Raw genomic sequence first — 15413 nt, 5'->3', positions numbered from 1 at the left:
GGAGTTTAAAGCCAGCTTAGTATCACTATGTCCAAGCACAGCATTTTGCTATTCCATTTGTCTGAGGTCATGAGCTCCCTACCTTGCAGATTTGGGGAGAGTAAAAATATGAAGAAAAGATCAACTTTCCCAAATGCATGTCACTTTTATAATGCAAATTTTCTGTCACATACTTACCCCTGCAAAGGGATAGGGACATTTGCTCTTGCTTTCACAATGCCACGGCGACATGAGTTAATTACACAGCTTCTGTTAATTGCAGAGCATGCTGCATGAACACCAAGATTTGCTAATAGTTGGCAGCAGAAACCCTTCTAAAAAAACCCACCCATCCCCTCCCCTCCCCCCAAACCAACAAAATCCCCACAGCATTTCCATTTAAAGAAAACAAGGGAGAAACCACTTCCCTTGCAACCCTCAGCTACCAGGGACTGAACTGTGCATTTCTTTATGACCATCACGGTGTCCTAATGCTAAAAGCAGCCTAGTGATATTAATAATGTACAAGTGAAAAGGGAAGACTGGGTCAAATAAGAATAAGGCATCAAGGATGAGCAATGACGTGTTAAGTACAGATATTAATACTTGGACTTTTAGAGATGTGGATGTATAAAGTCATGTTGTTGCTTGGTTGTCAGTCAAATTCTCTTGCAACACTTTCAGCTGTAATTCTTCTAAAATCAGCTTGCTTGTAAATTGATTTGAAACACTGTCATTATACACATCTCCCCTGCAGATTTAGCTTCAAGAATCATGAATCCTTGTCAAATTTTTAGTTCAGTATTGCACTGCATGAGGAAGTGCTCTCAGATTTGTGATGGATGTCTTTGTAGGCAGAACCAGTCCAGACACTGCAGAGAGCACCTTCACAGTTAGGTTGTGGTTTTTTCTAATCACACACATACCAGCATGGTATCACCGAATTCCCCAACACAAATCAAAGGAAATCCCGATGTGATGCAACAACCAAATGAGGATGGATTCCCAAGAGGTCTGTCAGGTGACTGCAGAGGATCACCATCTACCTTCTCCTGGATACACATTTGTAAGAGAAAACAAGAGTAGGGCAAGAGTATGGCTGTTGCACAGTTTATCAGGTAGATGTTTTAAAGTCTTTTAGGTCTTCAGTTTGGGGTGCACAGCGATTGGATTCTACCAAAAATCATTAATAATGTATTTAATTGCCAAAATGTACTTAAACACTGTAACAAAATACCTTATTTTTCATTCTGCACCCCAAAGTGTTCAAAGAAATCTCTATTTCAAGATTCCTGTTAACATCATCTAACTGAATTGACAGATCTTTATCCAGTTTGGACTGGCACTCTTTGCAAAGTTAAACACACCTGCTACCTTAACTGCTGATTATTGAGGCATTACACAGATTTATGTGGTTTAGCCTTTCAAAGCTGTATTAAAACAAAAGCCAATTACTAAACCCAATTATCTAGAGTCATTTAAGAAAATTAAGGGCTTTTGTTTCAAGTACCAGATCAGTACAGCTTTCTCAATGGAATAGGTTGAGTTTTGCCCTCTTCTTTCATGCAGCACTCAGGGAGGTAACTGCACCATTAAATCTTTTTGATGTTGGTTCATTAGCTGTGTAAAGAATACCCTAAACTAAAAGTTTGTCACAGTGATTAATTCCAATGCCAGAGATAACAAAGGCTAAATCTGGTCTAGAGAGACAAATCATGCAAAGCGTTTTCACCAGCATGCCACAAAGGAGAAAATATCTCATGGGTTCCCATTATCCAGGAACCTCTCTCAGAAGAGGTACTGCCCTGCTAAGACAAAAGAGACACATGAACAAAGCATCCTCAGCTGCCCTGCAGCCTCCTTTTGTGCCTCCTTCTGTTCCAGGCAGGATTTGACAGGAGCAGTAAACCAACAGATATGAGCAGCTACACTTTTCATCTTTGCTTGTGCGTTGCATTCCTTGGCATACAAAAAGACAGGAGCACCCATGATTTGTGCAACAAACAAAATTGTCTCAGCAATGGAAAAAAAAAATCAGAAAACTGGGCTGAAATTTGTACACTGACGAAACCTTTTTTTAAAAAAATATTTTTAAAAAATTCTGGAGAAATACTCTATTTCACACATTTCTGTCCTAAACCTTGGCAGCCTGACTCTATACAGTAAATCGATTTTGAGAGTCCCTAAGATGCTGATCTCTTTACATACAAGAAGTTGCAAGGTGCTTCTTGGAATAGAGGTGACTAGAAAACATTTATAACTAGAGCCAGCAGCATCATTACAATTCCCTGGAGATCTGTAATAGCTGATATCATTATCCTGTCATTGAAAACTCACCTACTTACAAAATCACTAAGGTGTTCATGCCGTTTTCTCCCATAAGAAATTTCAACCTATGATAAATTTCTGTATCAGGGAGGGATTTATATTTTTCCAGTAATTGATGACATGGGTAATGTGGCACAAAAATAAGGGGAAAATGATTTTTCCAGCAAGTATGATTCATTCTTGCTATGCACCTAATAATCAGCTTTCCCCTTCAAAATATTCTTAACATTGTGTGATTCACACAGTAATTGTACCAAAAGAAAAAGAAGACAAGACAAGTAGAAAACTTTTACCTCTTTGCCTCCATTTTGGGGTATTTCAAAGAAAGCACAGCAGCAGGTTTGACAAGTACTGTATAATCTCCATTGTCAACCAGTCTCTTGGGATATCCAAGACTTATTAAAATGGAAAAGGCTCTTGAGTAACTCTGCAGACAGAACTGCAATCTGCATTCAGGACCTGACTGATGAGGAGACAAACGTCAGGGGGGAATTTTGCATAATAAAGATTTGCAGTAGAATGAGCTCCAGATTAAGAATTTCCAACCAAATGCAAAGCAAATGACGCAGTGGAAATTGAGGGAGCACCACTCTCACACAGACTAATGGGCAAACAGCATGAAGTTATACTTTTTAAAAATTATCATCCTGTGGCTGGGGTGGTCCTCCCCATCCCCCATAGGCAGAGAGTCTCTCTCCAGTGCCATTTCCCCTAAAGGTCCTGTGTCGCAGACATCTTTTCACTAAAAATCTTCTTTTGGGATTTTTTCTCTTCTGAGAAGCTGAGCTTCAGAAACAAAATGTAAACAATGGTTATCTGCTGCTGTGGAATGCATCAGGTAGATTTTTGACTGGTCCGTCTTGAATGTTTACAATTAATGGTCAACCACAGACTAGTTAGCTTAGACTCTCTGTCTGAGCTACAGATCCTTGTTATTCATTCTATTCTATTCTTAGTTAGCTTTCTGAAGAAACATTTCCTTCTATTCTTTTTAGTTAGTTATAATGTAATATATATATCATAAAGTTGACATAGAGTCAACATTCTTGTCTCTTTCCTCGTCCAAGAACCCCTGTGAACACTGTCACAGTCCTGTGTGCCTGCGAGACAAAAATGGACTGTCCATAGTTTTAAAGTTTGCTTTGTTTCATGGGAAGACAAATTAAATGCCACTTAGTCTAACTCATTATCATTAACAATAATGATATTATTTAGTTTAGTCTTTGATGAAATCTCATGAGAAAAAGCAGTGCAAGACACCCATTATTTTTCCTATTGAATATTTGATGGCTTTAATTCCAAACATGACCGTGGCTGACTTGGCTGAAAATAACTGAAATAGCATTCTGTCCAAAAGTGTCTTCTTTAATTTTCCATTCTTCTGTTTAAAATCACTGAATTTTTTCAGAGGTGATTCTCCTCACGCAGGTAGGAGGGACCAGAGGAGGGGTGGAACAGGACTTGCCCGCAGGACTCAAACTGGTACTCTACGTGAGGCAGCAGTCAGGCTGCTCAGAAACACCATCCCCACCCCTTCCACACACTAACCCCAGCACTGTGAGTTACCTGGCAGCTACTGTCAGGTTTCTCTTCCTCTAAAGCCAACCACCATGGAGGGACAAGGGAAAAATGCAGGACTAAATTGGCCAAATATGGCACCCTTGGTAGATGCGAAATTTGTGTGAGAAGAACACCTGCACAGAACTCAATGTAACCTGTGTTCCCATCCCTGTTCTTGCCCCACTCACATACTGCATCACCTCTAATTTGAAAATTCAAAGCTGTATTTGGAAGCTCCCACACTTAGATCCAGCTTGGAATGTGTGCAAGTAAACACCTGTTTACCTGCCTATTCTCCGGGCAGATATCAAGGAGCTGAAAAGCACACCCCCACATTTTAGTAAATAACTCTCAGGAAACACTCTGCATGTCACACCGTACAAAGCTGTAGCTGGATTCTAGAAACGATGCTACAGAAAGGGACTTTAAAAAAACCCTTTGTGATTATGTCTGTGCCTTGGGTTTTGCACAGTTTTTTGCACACTGGCTTGTGAAAAAGATGCTGAGCTAAAGGGAGGGTGTGCCAGAAGCTCGGCTTGTCAGAAACTCTGCCCTTCCATCCCACTGCATCATGCAGATCTGGGTCTCAAAACAGGCAAGCAAAGGCTGAAGATCCTCTTTGCAAGTTCCCCCCTCAACACTGACTAGAGCAAGTTCCTCAAAAACCAGGACATGATGGCTCAGACTGAACATCTACTATCAGGAAGTGGCTTTCAAATTCTGGTCAGGCAGGCAATGTCACTGAGGTGAGACAAATCTCAGGAGCCCAGCTTTTCATTCTCTAGGGCTGATAAGACCTGAGCACATGACCTAGTGGTCATTGCTTCTGCTGATTTCCAAACATGACTGAGTGCTACTTCATCACTGCACTTGGTGACCAGAGGAGGCCATGCTGCAAAAACTGCCCATCAGAATGCTGTGGTTTTCTTGCATCTGCTTGCTCCTCTTCTGGTCACGTTAGACTATCAGGGACTAATGACCATGGCTGTGCTAATCTTCCAATGCTGGTGCTTAATTACGAAAATCATTGCATTGGAGTTTTTGCTGCTGTCCATTAATTTGACCTATTTAGATTGCCCTGGAAAGTTGTCTCTAAAGCTAAAACTTTCCATGTTTTCTCTATATGAAGTTTCTAGGGTCTTTTTGGGTAGGGGAATGCCAATGCTAAAGGATTCAACAGCTGGGGGACCTCCCATCCACTCCCAGTTGTCCCTACCTGTGGTCAGGAACTAACTTTCTATCTGGCCTTTGAGGGAGAGAGAGAGGAAAGTGACCTCCAAGTGTGGGGCACGTGGAGTCAACTCCCCTCTGAACACACATCTGAATGAGCAACTGCTCCAACAGAAAAATCCAGAACAAAACTTTGAGAATGGCAGAATACCAAAATCAATACAGCAATATATTCCAAGTGGGCTCTGGTACAGAAAGCTCAAAGAGGGAATGCAAACTTATCGTAGGAGGCTACTTAACTTAATGCTTTTCAAAATGCCATTTGGCTGAGAAACAGAGAGGTTCAGAACCTGCTAAGTGTGTTTAAGGACTTGGAACTGTAGCATTTAAATGACCAACAAACCCCCTATTGCTTGTTATTCAAAGCACAAAATACCACCGAGAGGGCAGCTGACTTTCTGGCTGAAGTGCCCATTAGAGAGATGTGCTTAGGGATAGATAATACTGGAGCAACATGGAACTTGCAATGGATCTTGGCTTCTGCTCCCAGCTTCATGCCTGGCTTGCCTGCAGTCTTTCCATGCACTGCTTTGGATCCCTGACTGTGCTTTGGGAAGAGACCTAAGTAACCTTTTGTGCACAAAAGCAGCAGAGATCTTTGCACCAATTTCTGCCCCCCCACACTGGACTCTTCACTGGCATGTAGCACCCAAAGTGAACTGCTCTGGCCTTTTCCAAGGATTGATCTTGCTGGAGTCACCCTCTGAAATTGCTGACTGTATCCAAAGGAAGGCATTACACCTAGAACTTTCCAGCAGACTTGCTCTAGGTCCAGTCTGTCCCAGGACGGCATGGTAGTCTACACCCATAGCAAAACCTGTCAAGCAAACTTGCTTGCTTTTCACTATATATAAAGTGGTTGGGAGATAAAATAGAGCATAAGAGTGTATGTAAAGGTGATTAGAACAAAAAACTAATACAGCCTTGCAGACTGAAAAACTCATTTTTAGCAGAAAACGTGAAGACAACGTTATATAACCTACTGTATTTGGTTTGGGTCTCCCTGTATTTGACTATGATCTCCCTCTTTCTTTGTTACTTTATAAAAAGAAAAACAGCTCCCCAAAGGAGGTTTCTTTGAGCTGCAGCAACACTGGCACTATTAAAGAATGGGTCCCTTGAAAGAGCTCTTTTTCATATTATGCAATTAATCCTTCCCATGGTGAAGAGCTGCCACTGAGCAGGAAGATCCCAAACTTTGAAAATAGGAAACATCATCATTTAGGGGAATTAAGGAAAGCCATCTGGGCTTGTTAAGGCTTTGCTGCCCGAAGGAAACAGCACACCAAGGCTTGTCAGCAAAGCAAAGCTCAGAGTCAACACTGGTAGCAGAAGCCAAAGGAAGGATATATCACAGGTCTGTGAGCTTGAAATGGTATCAAGAGATGTTACCATCTTGCAGCTGTATTAAACAATGTACTTGTCTGACATGCAGTGGGGCAAGATTTGCCTTATGAGTTATGAACACGGCTTTGTGGGAAAAATGCACCTCTTGAAATGGAAATATTATAGGCTTCTAGACTTCTCCAAAATGGTGGTTACCTTTTTCTGGAAAGTAAAACTCCTGAGGACACTACTCCAGGTTTGTTGCTCATGACATACACTCCCTTTTTTAATAATTAATTAAATAGCACAGAATCATTATCTTCTCCCTAAAGTGGTTTTTTTTTTTTAGTCCTGTAGGAGTTTTCACAGTTTAATTTAATATTGCCAGTTTTACCAAGTTAAATTAATACCACCAAACAGGTATATCCTTCAGAGATTTGTTAGTCTCAAACCAGAGCTGGGTAGACAACTTGCAGTTGCTTTTGCTGCAATTTTAAGTATGTTGCTCTTACTGGTTTTCAAAAACAAGGAAACATGTTTAATCCTATGTCTGATTGTTCCTCTGAAGTAAAGCAAGAAAAAAATGGCAAAAGAACATTGTTTAGAAAACTAAAGCTTTGCCCCATCTGCCATCAGTGCTGCTTGGCTCTGAGAAAATGCTGACTACATGTGTATCTATGAGGACAACTGAAGTGCCTCAGAAGGCCATGACATTTTTCCCATACTCAAGTTTTGGGAAATTCTGGCAAATTAGGCAAGCTGAGCATCACTGAGGCAAAATTACAAGTAAATACGTAGCACAGATATTCAAATGAATAATTAAAGCAAATCCTCCTGAGTTACACAGCCTGCTGCCTGGGTGTTTGAAAATGAGCTCCTGAGGAGTGGTTACAAAACACCACTGAAGTGGACAAGGACTCAGGGGCTGGAGAAGCTCCCTCCATGCAGACTGCACTGGTAGCAAGCAGCACAGCTCGCCTTGAGCTCAGCTGCAAAGTGAAAACAGAGTATTTATCCTGCAGTTTCACACTTAGCTCATATTGAATCAAGCAATTTCTGCCAAATCCTCACTGATAAGATTGAATAAGCAGAAAAAAGGAAAGCAAAATTGATAAATAAAATGAAACGTCTGGATTCTCTACTGACAGTCTTGAAAAGTATAATTTTACTTCTGAGTAGACCACTACTGACCTTTCTGTTTTGCTCTGAGCAAGCCAAGTTTTTCACCACAGTAATACTCCCTTTCTTTAGAATTGTTCATCACCAGGAGCCCTGCACAGAGCTGCCAGGAAAGCAGAGCCTCTGCCAGCAGATGGGCACATTAAGATCTTTTGCTTGTGGCCAGCATGAGTGGGACCAAAGGGCTGTCTGTAGGTCAGATTACCTGAAATGGTCCCATGGGTTAAAAGTCATTTGCACTGAGTTATTTGCTCCTCCACCTCTTCAGGGCACACCTGAGCTTGTAAGTTCATTTCCTCAGCACACCAGCGTCCAGTTCACAAGGCCATTATTACTTTCTTCCACACTGCAGTAGTTTAAAAGCCTCTTCTGACCTCCCCTTCTGTTATGGGAATCCACTTCCTTACCTCCACTGCAGTTCCTTCCTTTTGGACTTGTAAATTATTCATTCTCTCATTTAGCTCAATTTAGTTTCAATTTGCAACGTCATTCAAACATAGCACAGTAGATTTATCCCCTCCTCTTTCCCCTCCCATCCCAATGCATTGGAGAGAGTCTCAAAAGGAGAAGGAGCCAGAGTGCAAAACACCTGTTTGTGTCTTTTCTGACAGGAATAGATAACAGCACCCATTTCTGAAGAGTTAAGCAGCAGTTGCCACTTCTAAAATCTAACTTTATAGTAAACAATGATGAGCCAAATGTATAATGAATACTGTTGGGCAAAACTCAAGTCAAAGTTCCCACTGACATAGAACAATTTCCCAGTAAATTATTTCATAAAGCTTTCCCTGAGATCAGATATCCCTGTAGTTCAGCTAAAAAGGCTGGGAAGAAACTACAAAGAAGTGGTTGATGAACAAAATTAAAGGACAAAGGGATATAATCAGGAAATACAGATATTTGTTTTATTTAAAGGAAGAATAAAAAGTTCCTTTAACCTTGAAGGAAAATAACCCTTTTAAAGAAAAGGAAACCATCACTGCCAAGGCTCTATTGCAAGAATAGTCTGTAATTGATTTTTTTATTTCCTGGTGGGGTGAAGGCAGTGGGATTCCTGGAGGGATGCTAATTCATGGGGATAACCTGGGGATGCAGCAGCAGCAGCTGCTTCTTTTGATCTGAGGTAGGGCAGCTTCTGTACTACTGAACCTCGCTTTGAGAGGGACCCCCAAGGAGCTGAAATCAGTAATTGAAGGAGTTGCCCCACACTACCAGCCAAGCCCAGGTGAGGGGCAATGCAGGCCCTTCCTGGATGAGGTCCTTTAGCAAGAGGGATGCTGTCTGGGCAGCAGAGCAGCAGGAGTGAGGGATCCAACTCTGTCTCATAGCAATGGGCTACTAAACCCCTGGCTCTGGCCCCCAAACCCCATAGATGCTGAAATCAGTTTGCCTTCTGTTTGCCCTCACTCCTGTCTATCTGTTAGAAAATCCACATGCCTTATTTTTGCCTGCTCTCCCAAGGTTTTGTGTTAAAATCCTCCAGGTACTGCCAATTCCTACCCCATCCCAACAGAATCAGCCACTTGGCTGCACTACCAGGGGATCAGTGAGCCACATCACTCCTTCCTCTAGGAAGAACTTAGAAAGAGGTTAAAACCAGTTCAGTGCCAGGGGCTTGAGGTGTGACCCTGCTCCTCCATCACAGACCACAGCCTGTCTGGCCTGGGAACAGCACCTTTCGTGGGAGGGCTGCCTGGGCCAGAGATGCAGCTGCAGCTGTCAGCGTCCAGCACTCAGGGCAAACACAACTGCACAGACGGAGCTCATCTCATCAATCACATGTGCTGCACCACGTGTAGATTCATTTCTGACTCACAATTCAAAGAGTGACACAGTAGGGTTAATTATAACCCACCTTCTAATGCCAAAAGAGTACTTGTTAAAACCTATCTTAGAAAAGCCAAAATTCACTTCTTGTATTTTTTTTCTTCAGCTTTCCTTCCTCCTCCTCCACTTTCATGTGATGCTAAGCCACAGATTCTCCAGGCAATTTTCCAAATAATCTATGCTTAAGATGGACTCCAAGGAGCAGATTTCCAGCCCAGAGATTTAGCTTTCCATCTCTAACTAAGAGTACCAGCAGCTGAGCAGCTAAACCTTAGTGTGTAGCACCAAGCCTTTTGCCTGTACTATTATTTAAACTGAGGGGTTTAGTGAGATTTTTATTGTTTGATTTAATTCAAGAACTTCTCCGAAGCTGTTTGCTCCAACAGCAAAAGCTTCAGGACAGCTCCATACCCAGTAATACAGGACACAGTCATGGAGTGCAGTCACTCAGTGGTTTTTTAGGTTCGTGGCCTTGAGCAGTATTTTCACATCTCTTTTTCTGAACCACAAAGAATGGGATAATTTACTGTCTTGTTTCACAGTAAAAGGACATTGTCAGCCTAAAATAAGGCCTTAACAGGCACATGTTTCTTCCCAGTGAAAATTCTGTGTTGAGAACTCCTCATATTAAATGGAAAAGATAACCTATCTTACTGATGGGATTTTTTCCCCAATCTGTTTGTCTGTTATCTCTTCTGGAGGAAAGTTTCCAATAATGTACTTGCTATATTCTGGCCTTTCATACAACAATAAATGAAAAAAAGCTTCTAATATAGGTATTGATACAGATACTACTTTCAATTACAGATATTACTTTCAATTTATAAGTTACAGCATTATAAAAGCCTGTAACAAATGAAGATAGTAATAATTTTGATGAGGATTTTATAAAAAGTTTATAAATATTGTCTTCTGAGCTTGCATCTTTTGTCTCAATGCTCAGAGCACTTAAACAGAAATTAAAACTCTTTCTAATCCTGCAAAAATAGCCTAATATTATGTCATTTTTCATATTGACACAATCAGAGTTTAAGGGATAGAAGTGCACCCCAAAACCCTGGTTCTCTCTTTATGCTCATCCTGATGCTCTACTTTTAGATTTCTAGTCTGGTCTGAAGACACTTTGTAAAGTGGGATTAAGTGCAGCTGCTGGAGTGCAGAATAATAATGGTGTTTTCTAGTATAAAACTAATAGAAGAGCACCTTTTGGATATCTAATAAAGGAGGCTTTATTAATGCAGTCACATATGCACATTGCAAGAAGAGCTGGGACTCCAGGGAATGGCCAGAACATCCCAGTTCCTGACTTGTTGGTTTTGGGTTTTTTTAGTCATATTACCATAGAACATGAAATACTGGTGGAAAGAGCATGCAGAGCATGTTGCCTATATCTGCAGTACATGGACTGGTGCTTGCCTATCATGAGACAGGACTAAAAGCAGGTATACAAAGAAATTAATAGAACTCAACAGCTCTTGCCAACCAAAATCATCCAGGCTTTGCCTAAATACCCATTCTCCTCCTTCTAAGAATGTTTACATTTGCAATTTGTCATTGTATTTCAATATCTGGTATGTTATTTTGCCCAAATAAAAAGGACAGATCCAGGAAAATCTAAACAAATCCCAGTCTCTGAATGGACAAAATGACATCTGGTAAAGAATTAGTGAAGTGACTGTAATCTCTTTTTCAATCTCATGTCTGTCTTCAGGCCATCACAATCATAAAATCTCTGCAGCCACAACATGAAACATACCAAAACTTGATGTCCAAAAGCAAGGCTCTGTGACTCAGAGGAAACAGCAGCCAGTGACATGACTTTTGGTTCAGAAAGGCTCGCTTGTTTTCTTCCAAGTGTAACAAATTATCTCAGGATATTATCTCTTCTAATAAATTTTGCTTAACACTTTAGTGTCCTTTCCATTGTAGATCTCAAAATGCATTGCTAAGAAGTGTGCAATAAATTCACATTTTTGAAGGGAAAACTTTAATATAGAGAGAATCACTGATGAACACTGAGTCAGTGTTTGATCTCAGACTGGAATCACAGGGGAAACCCACCTGCTCATCTTGATGCCAGGGAATGCTAACAGGACTAGGGTTTCCCCCTAGCAATCTGCTGCCTCTGCCATTTCCCTGGTAGGGTTAACAATTCCAAAAACTCACATCCCAGTAAAGGCTATGTTGCTAATTTTGCCCCTAGAAGGTGGTCACCATAACAGTGGTAATCTGTGCAGGGGGATCAGTAAGTGTTTGCAGCAGAATCAACAGTTCTTGGATACCTTTTCCCTTGCACTTTGGCTATGGTTAACATTGATATACAATCAACAGAAGAAAGCATCATCTAGGCCCTATTTCCAGGCAAAGAGAGGCCTGATAGACAAAACCCACCTGTTTCAGAGCCAATTTCTTTATTTTGCACATCTGCTCAGTTCATTTGGTGTTAATATATTTCACAAGAATCTTTACTAATGAAATAGCTGTTAAAGAATAATAATTTGCTTGATTGACTACTGCCCTCTGTATTTCTGCCTTTTCTGGATCTCTCTCACAGTGCAGAATTTTGCAATCAAAAGTCCCACAGTGCTGGAAATAAGCCAGTCACCCTGTTGCCTAAAGATTTTTAGCTTTTGATATATATTGCAGATTTTTAATGCATAGCTGTGTAGTTTCTAACATTTTCTTACACTTTAGAATAACATATTACCCTTTCTCACACATCATGCCACCTTCTTGAAATTCTGTTCAGCATTATTTTCACGGAAAGAATTTCTAACAAGAACACCCTGTTTTGCACCAGCACCGTGGGCACACAAAAGAATTAAAGGCTAAGAACCTTTGGAGAGAAATAAATTTAAATTCATGCTATAAAAATATAACCTCATATGGAAATGGATGTATTTTCTGACAGCAGCTAGTTCAATTTTTCCCTACCAAGGAAGGACTTAGAATTACTAATTAGTCAATAGAGGGTTGAGAAAGAGTAATTTTTTTTCTGGTCCAAGGGAAATAAATGATGAAGGTATCCAGATGCATCTTTATATTAATACATTAAAATCTACAGGGAAGGCAGAGGCACTTGCTGCACTCAGTGTCTCTCCATCTCCCAGTGCCAAGTGTAATTATAGATAGCAGCAACACGTTGACAATAAGCTTAGAGGAAGAAAGGGAATAGAAATGCAGTGTCATGTAGAGAAAAAACCAACAGGAGAAACACCTGAAAACACAGTGAGCTTCTCTTCTCAAAGGCAGAGCCATGGCAGCAGTAGGTTATCCCCACTGCAGTTAAGCAGATGGCTGCAAAGGCTGTAACAGCACAAAGATCACAGAACATCCTGCAACGCCATAGAAGGAAGGAAACCAGTAGCATTGCTTAATAGTCTGCTTATTTTACAGTCAAGTGGACTGCCAAGCAACTAAGCTGTAACAAGCTCCATATTTAGCGGAAGAAATGTTTGTCTTCTGTCTGTCCTTGCTTGCAAATGGCAAGTGGAGGGCATTTCTAGGCCAGATTATTTGAGTACAGCATGTTCCACAAGCCCTGAGCCCGGGCTGCTGAGCAGCCGGCGTTAATCACGGCAACAGTTGACATGCACGCCTTGCCAGAGTCCAAGTTTGTCACCATCACTGTGACTTTCACTTTCTGCTGCTCAAAACAAAATGCAAACACATGACCTCCAAAAACCTGCAGTTACTCAGGAATCTGAGATTCCCACATCACTTAACACAGCTGGATCTCTTCAGAATACAAAAATGACAACTCTCCGTGACAAAAAGAGCTCGATTTGGTTGTCTAAGCAGGTGCATCCAAAGCTCTTGAGATGCACAGGGTAGCTGACACACTGACACAAAGCACACACAAATACCCCAGGGACTAACAGCTGGTGGCCAGGTGAAATATGTTCCAGGGCATTTGAAATGGCCCTATTTCCCTCTTTTAGGCAACTGATCTGAGCCCCAAATGACCTTTTCATTTCTTGCATTCTTTAACCGCGTCACCGCCCACAAATAAAAAATGAGTTAGCATTGCTATTTGAAAGCACCTGTATAGAAGTACAAATACACAAGGTATGTACATTTGGGAGCACATCTGAAATAAACTGCAAAGACTAAAAACGTAGTATTCCTTCTGACAGGCACATGCTGGAGACACTCACCCAAGGGAATCATCTTGTAAACACAACGCTCAAGTCTGAAGAAAGTCATGATTAAGACAAACAACAGTAGACTCAAAAAGATAACACTTCAAGATCCAGGCAGTCCAGTCCCTGTCCTAGGCATCCTGCTGCTGGAGAAGGACAGTGCAGGAACACAACAAGCCCAGGTCATCCACGTATGTGGGACAAAATGACTCCGGCCTGGGTGACTGACACCCACAACATTATTTCAAGGATAAATGTGGTTGGTTAAACTCAGCACTCCCAGCCCACAGGAGAAGGCAACTATCTGAATGATTATCTGATTGTTGGCTTTTCAGGAAGCACCTAACTACCTTTATTCAGAAGACACATCTTTTTCCCTGGCTCAGCTCTCTGCCATCCTGCCTAATGGTGACAGAGTAACATTTAAGGTATATACTACTATACTACTATAAACTTAAGTGTACAAATAGCACTGCAACCAAGGTATCTTACACGGTATTTTACCAAGATATATTACCTTAATGCCAAGCTAAAATATTGATGAATGAAAAGGAATTGCTAAAAAGTTCTAATTTAAAACAATCAGCCAGTTTTGAAACTGATTATTCCTGTTTGCTTGTTTTACTTCAAATAATAGGATCAAATGAATGACAAAATCACTGTTTTCCTGCAATCTGAAAATGAAATTATTCTAAGAATCAAAGTAGGATTCAGCAATGAAAATATCCACTGGCTGATCCAAACTAAATTTGATTGAAATATGACTAAATGTCTTTGCTTGGGAAATTATTGCATTTAAAGTCGCTGTTTTCAGTTCCAAATTCATGTTTCACAGCTTTGACTCAGTTCCTCTCTTTATATACCAACAACGAAAACTGACAATAGAAACCCACAAACCCACAACTGAGAACAGGCCTCTTCCCCGAAAGAGGATGTAATGTAAAAGCTTCTTTATTACATACATAGCTATAAAAAATCCCCATTGTATGCATGTGTAAAATGTTAACAACACACAGTATTAGCACATACATGTGCTTCTATTCTTTCATCCAGTAACTATCACAGTAACAATCAGAGAACACAAAACTAGGGGTATAAATAACTACAACATAAAATTCTGTATTGCTTTAAGCAAGTGCTGCTTTGCAGGCATGGCAGGTACCTTCCACTTACCACAGGCAGTTGCTGCTAAGCAACTTTCAAATCTTGTTTGAAGCAGATGAAATTAGTGACTGGAATTGGAAGCAACTTTATGTTGTACAGAGATTTATTGGGGTGAAAGTGCTTCTGGCTGTGAATCTGGAGCTGAAGGACCAAATTGTCTCCTTAGCCATTAAAGATGGCTGTTGTCAGTCCAGTCAGAGATCAGAAAATCACACCTAGCAGAAAACTTAACCAGCTAACAAGACTTGATGAAAAGTCAAAATGAGGTGCTTAACAAAATAACTCATGAATTTCCTAGAAAATGTCACAAACTCTAAGTGCACAAACCAGAGTGGCCATAGCATGGAGCCTGAAGACCACTCAGATGTGTTTGTAGTAGACAAAATGATAACTGGTGTCTGAGACACAGTGTGCATCAGATTAAGCCTGATCTGCCAAATCACATGCAGTGCTGGGAGTCAGTCACGAGCAGCAAATAAATAAGTGACGGGTATGGGACAAAAATATGACAGACCGCTCCATGCCAAATAACTGAAAGCCATGTCACAGATAACAGTAACTATTTTCTGAACATGTCTGTCTGCTTCCCATTACTGAGAGGACAGGCTTGTTTAGGTCTTATCTTTCCTATCACTTCAGGTATTGTACCAAAAAAAATTTTAGGCCTTTTAGCTTCAG

At 40.8% G+C, this 15413-nt stretch overlaps 1 protein-coding gene across 4 annotated transcripts in view; it reads right to left on the bottom strand.

Moving 5' to 3' along the window:
- The window catches only part of ST7 (suppression of tumorigenicity 7), a 136199-nt gene that overhangs the window by 66750 nt on the left and 54036 nt on the right, over positions 1 to 15413 (bottom strand). The window contains exon 1 of one of the 4 annotated variants that reach the window (XM_063155319.1): positions 13587 to 13737. The exons of 2 other annotated variants lie outside the window; for them this stretch is intronic. In XM_063155319.1, the coding sequence (XP_063011389.1) occupies positions 13587 to 13635 (49 nt within the window). In that variant the 5' untranslated portion in view covers positions 13636 to 13737. Of the gene's footprint in view, positions 1 to 177; positions 215 to 13586; positions 13738 to 15413 lie in introns of those variants that run through there. One more of the 4 variants, XM_063155321.1, reaches the window with a different exon arrangement.

This window comes from Melospiza melodia, chromosome 4 (genome assembly GCF_035770615.1).
Source record: "Melospiza melodia melodia isolate bMelMel2 chromosome 4, bMelMel2.pri, whole genome shotgun sequence".
Classification (NCBI taxonomy): Eukaryota; Metazoa; Chordata; class Aves; order Passeriformes; family Passerellidae; genus Melospiza; species Melospiza melodia.
The sequence above is the reverse complement of the archived record's forward strand: the minus strand, read 5'-3'. Positions and strand labels throughout refer to the sequence as shown.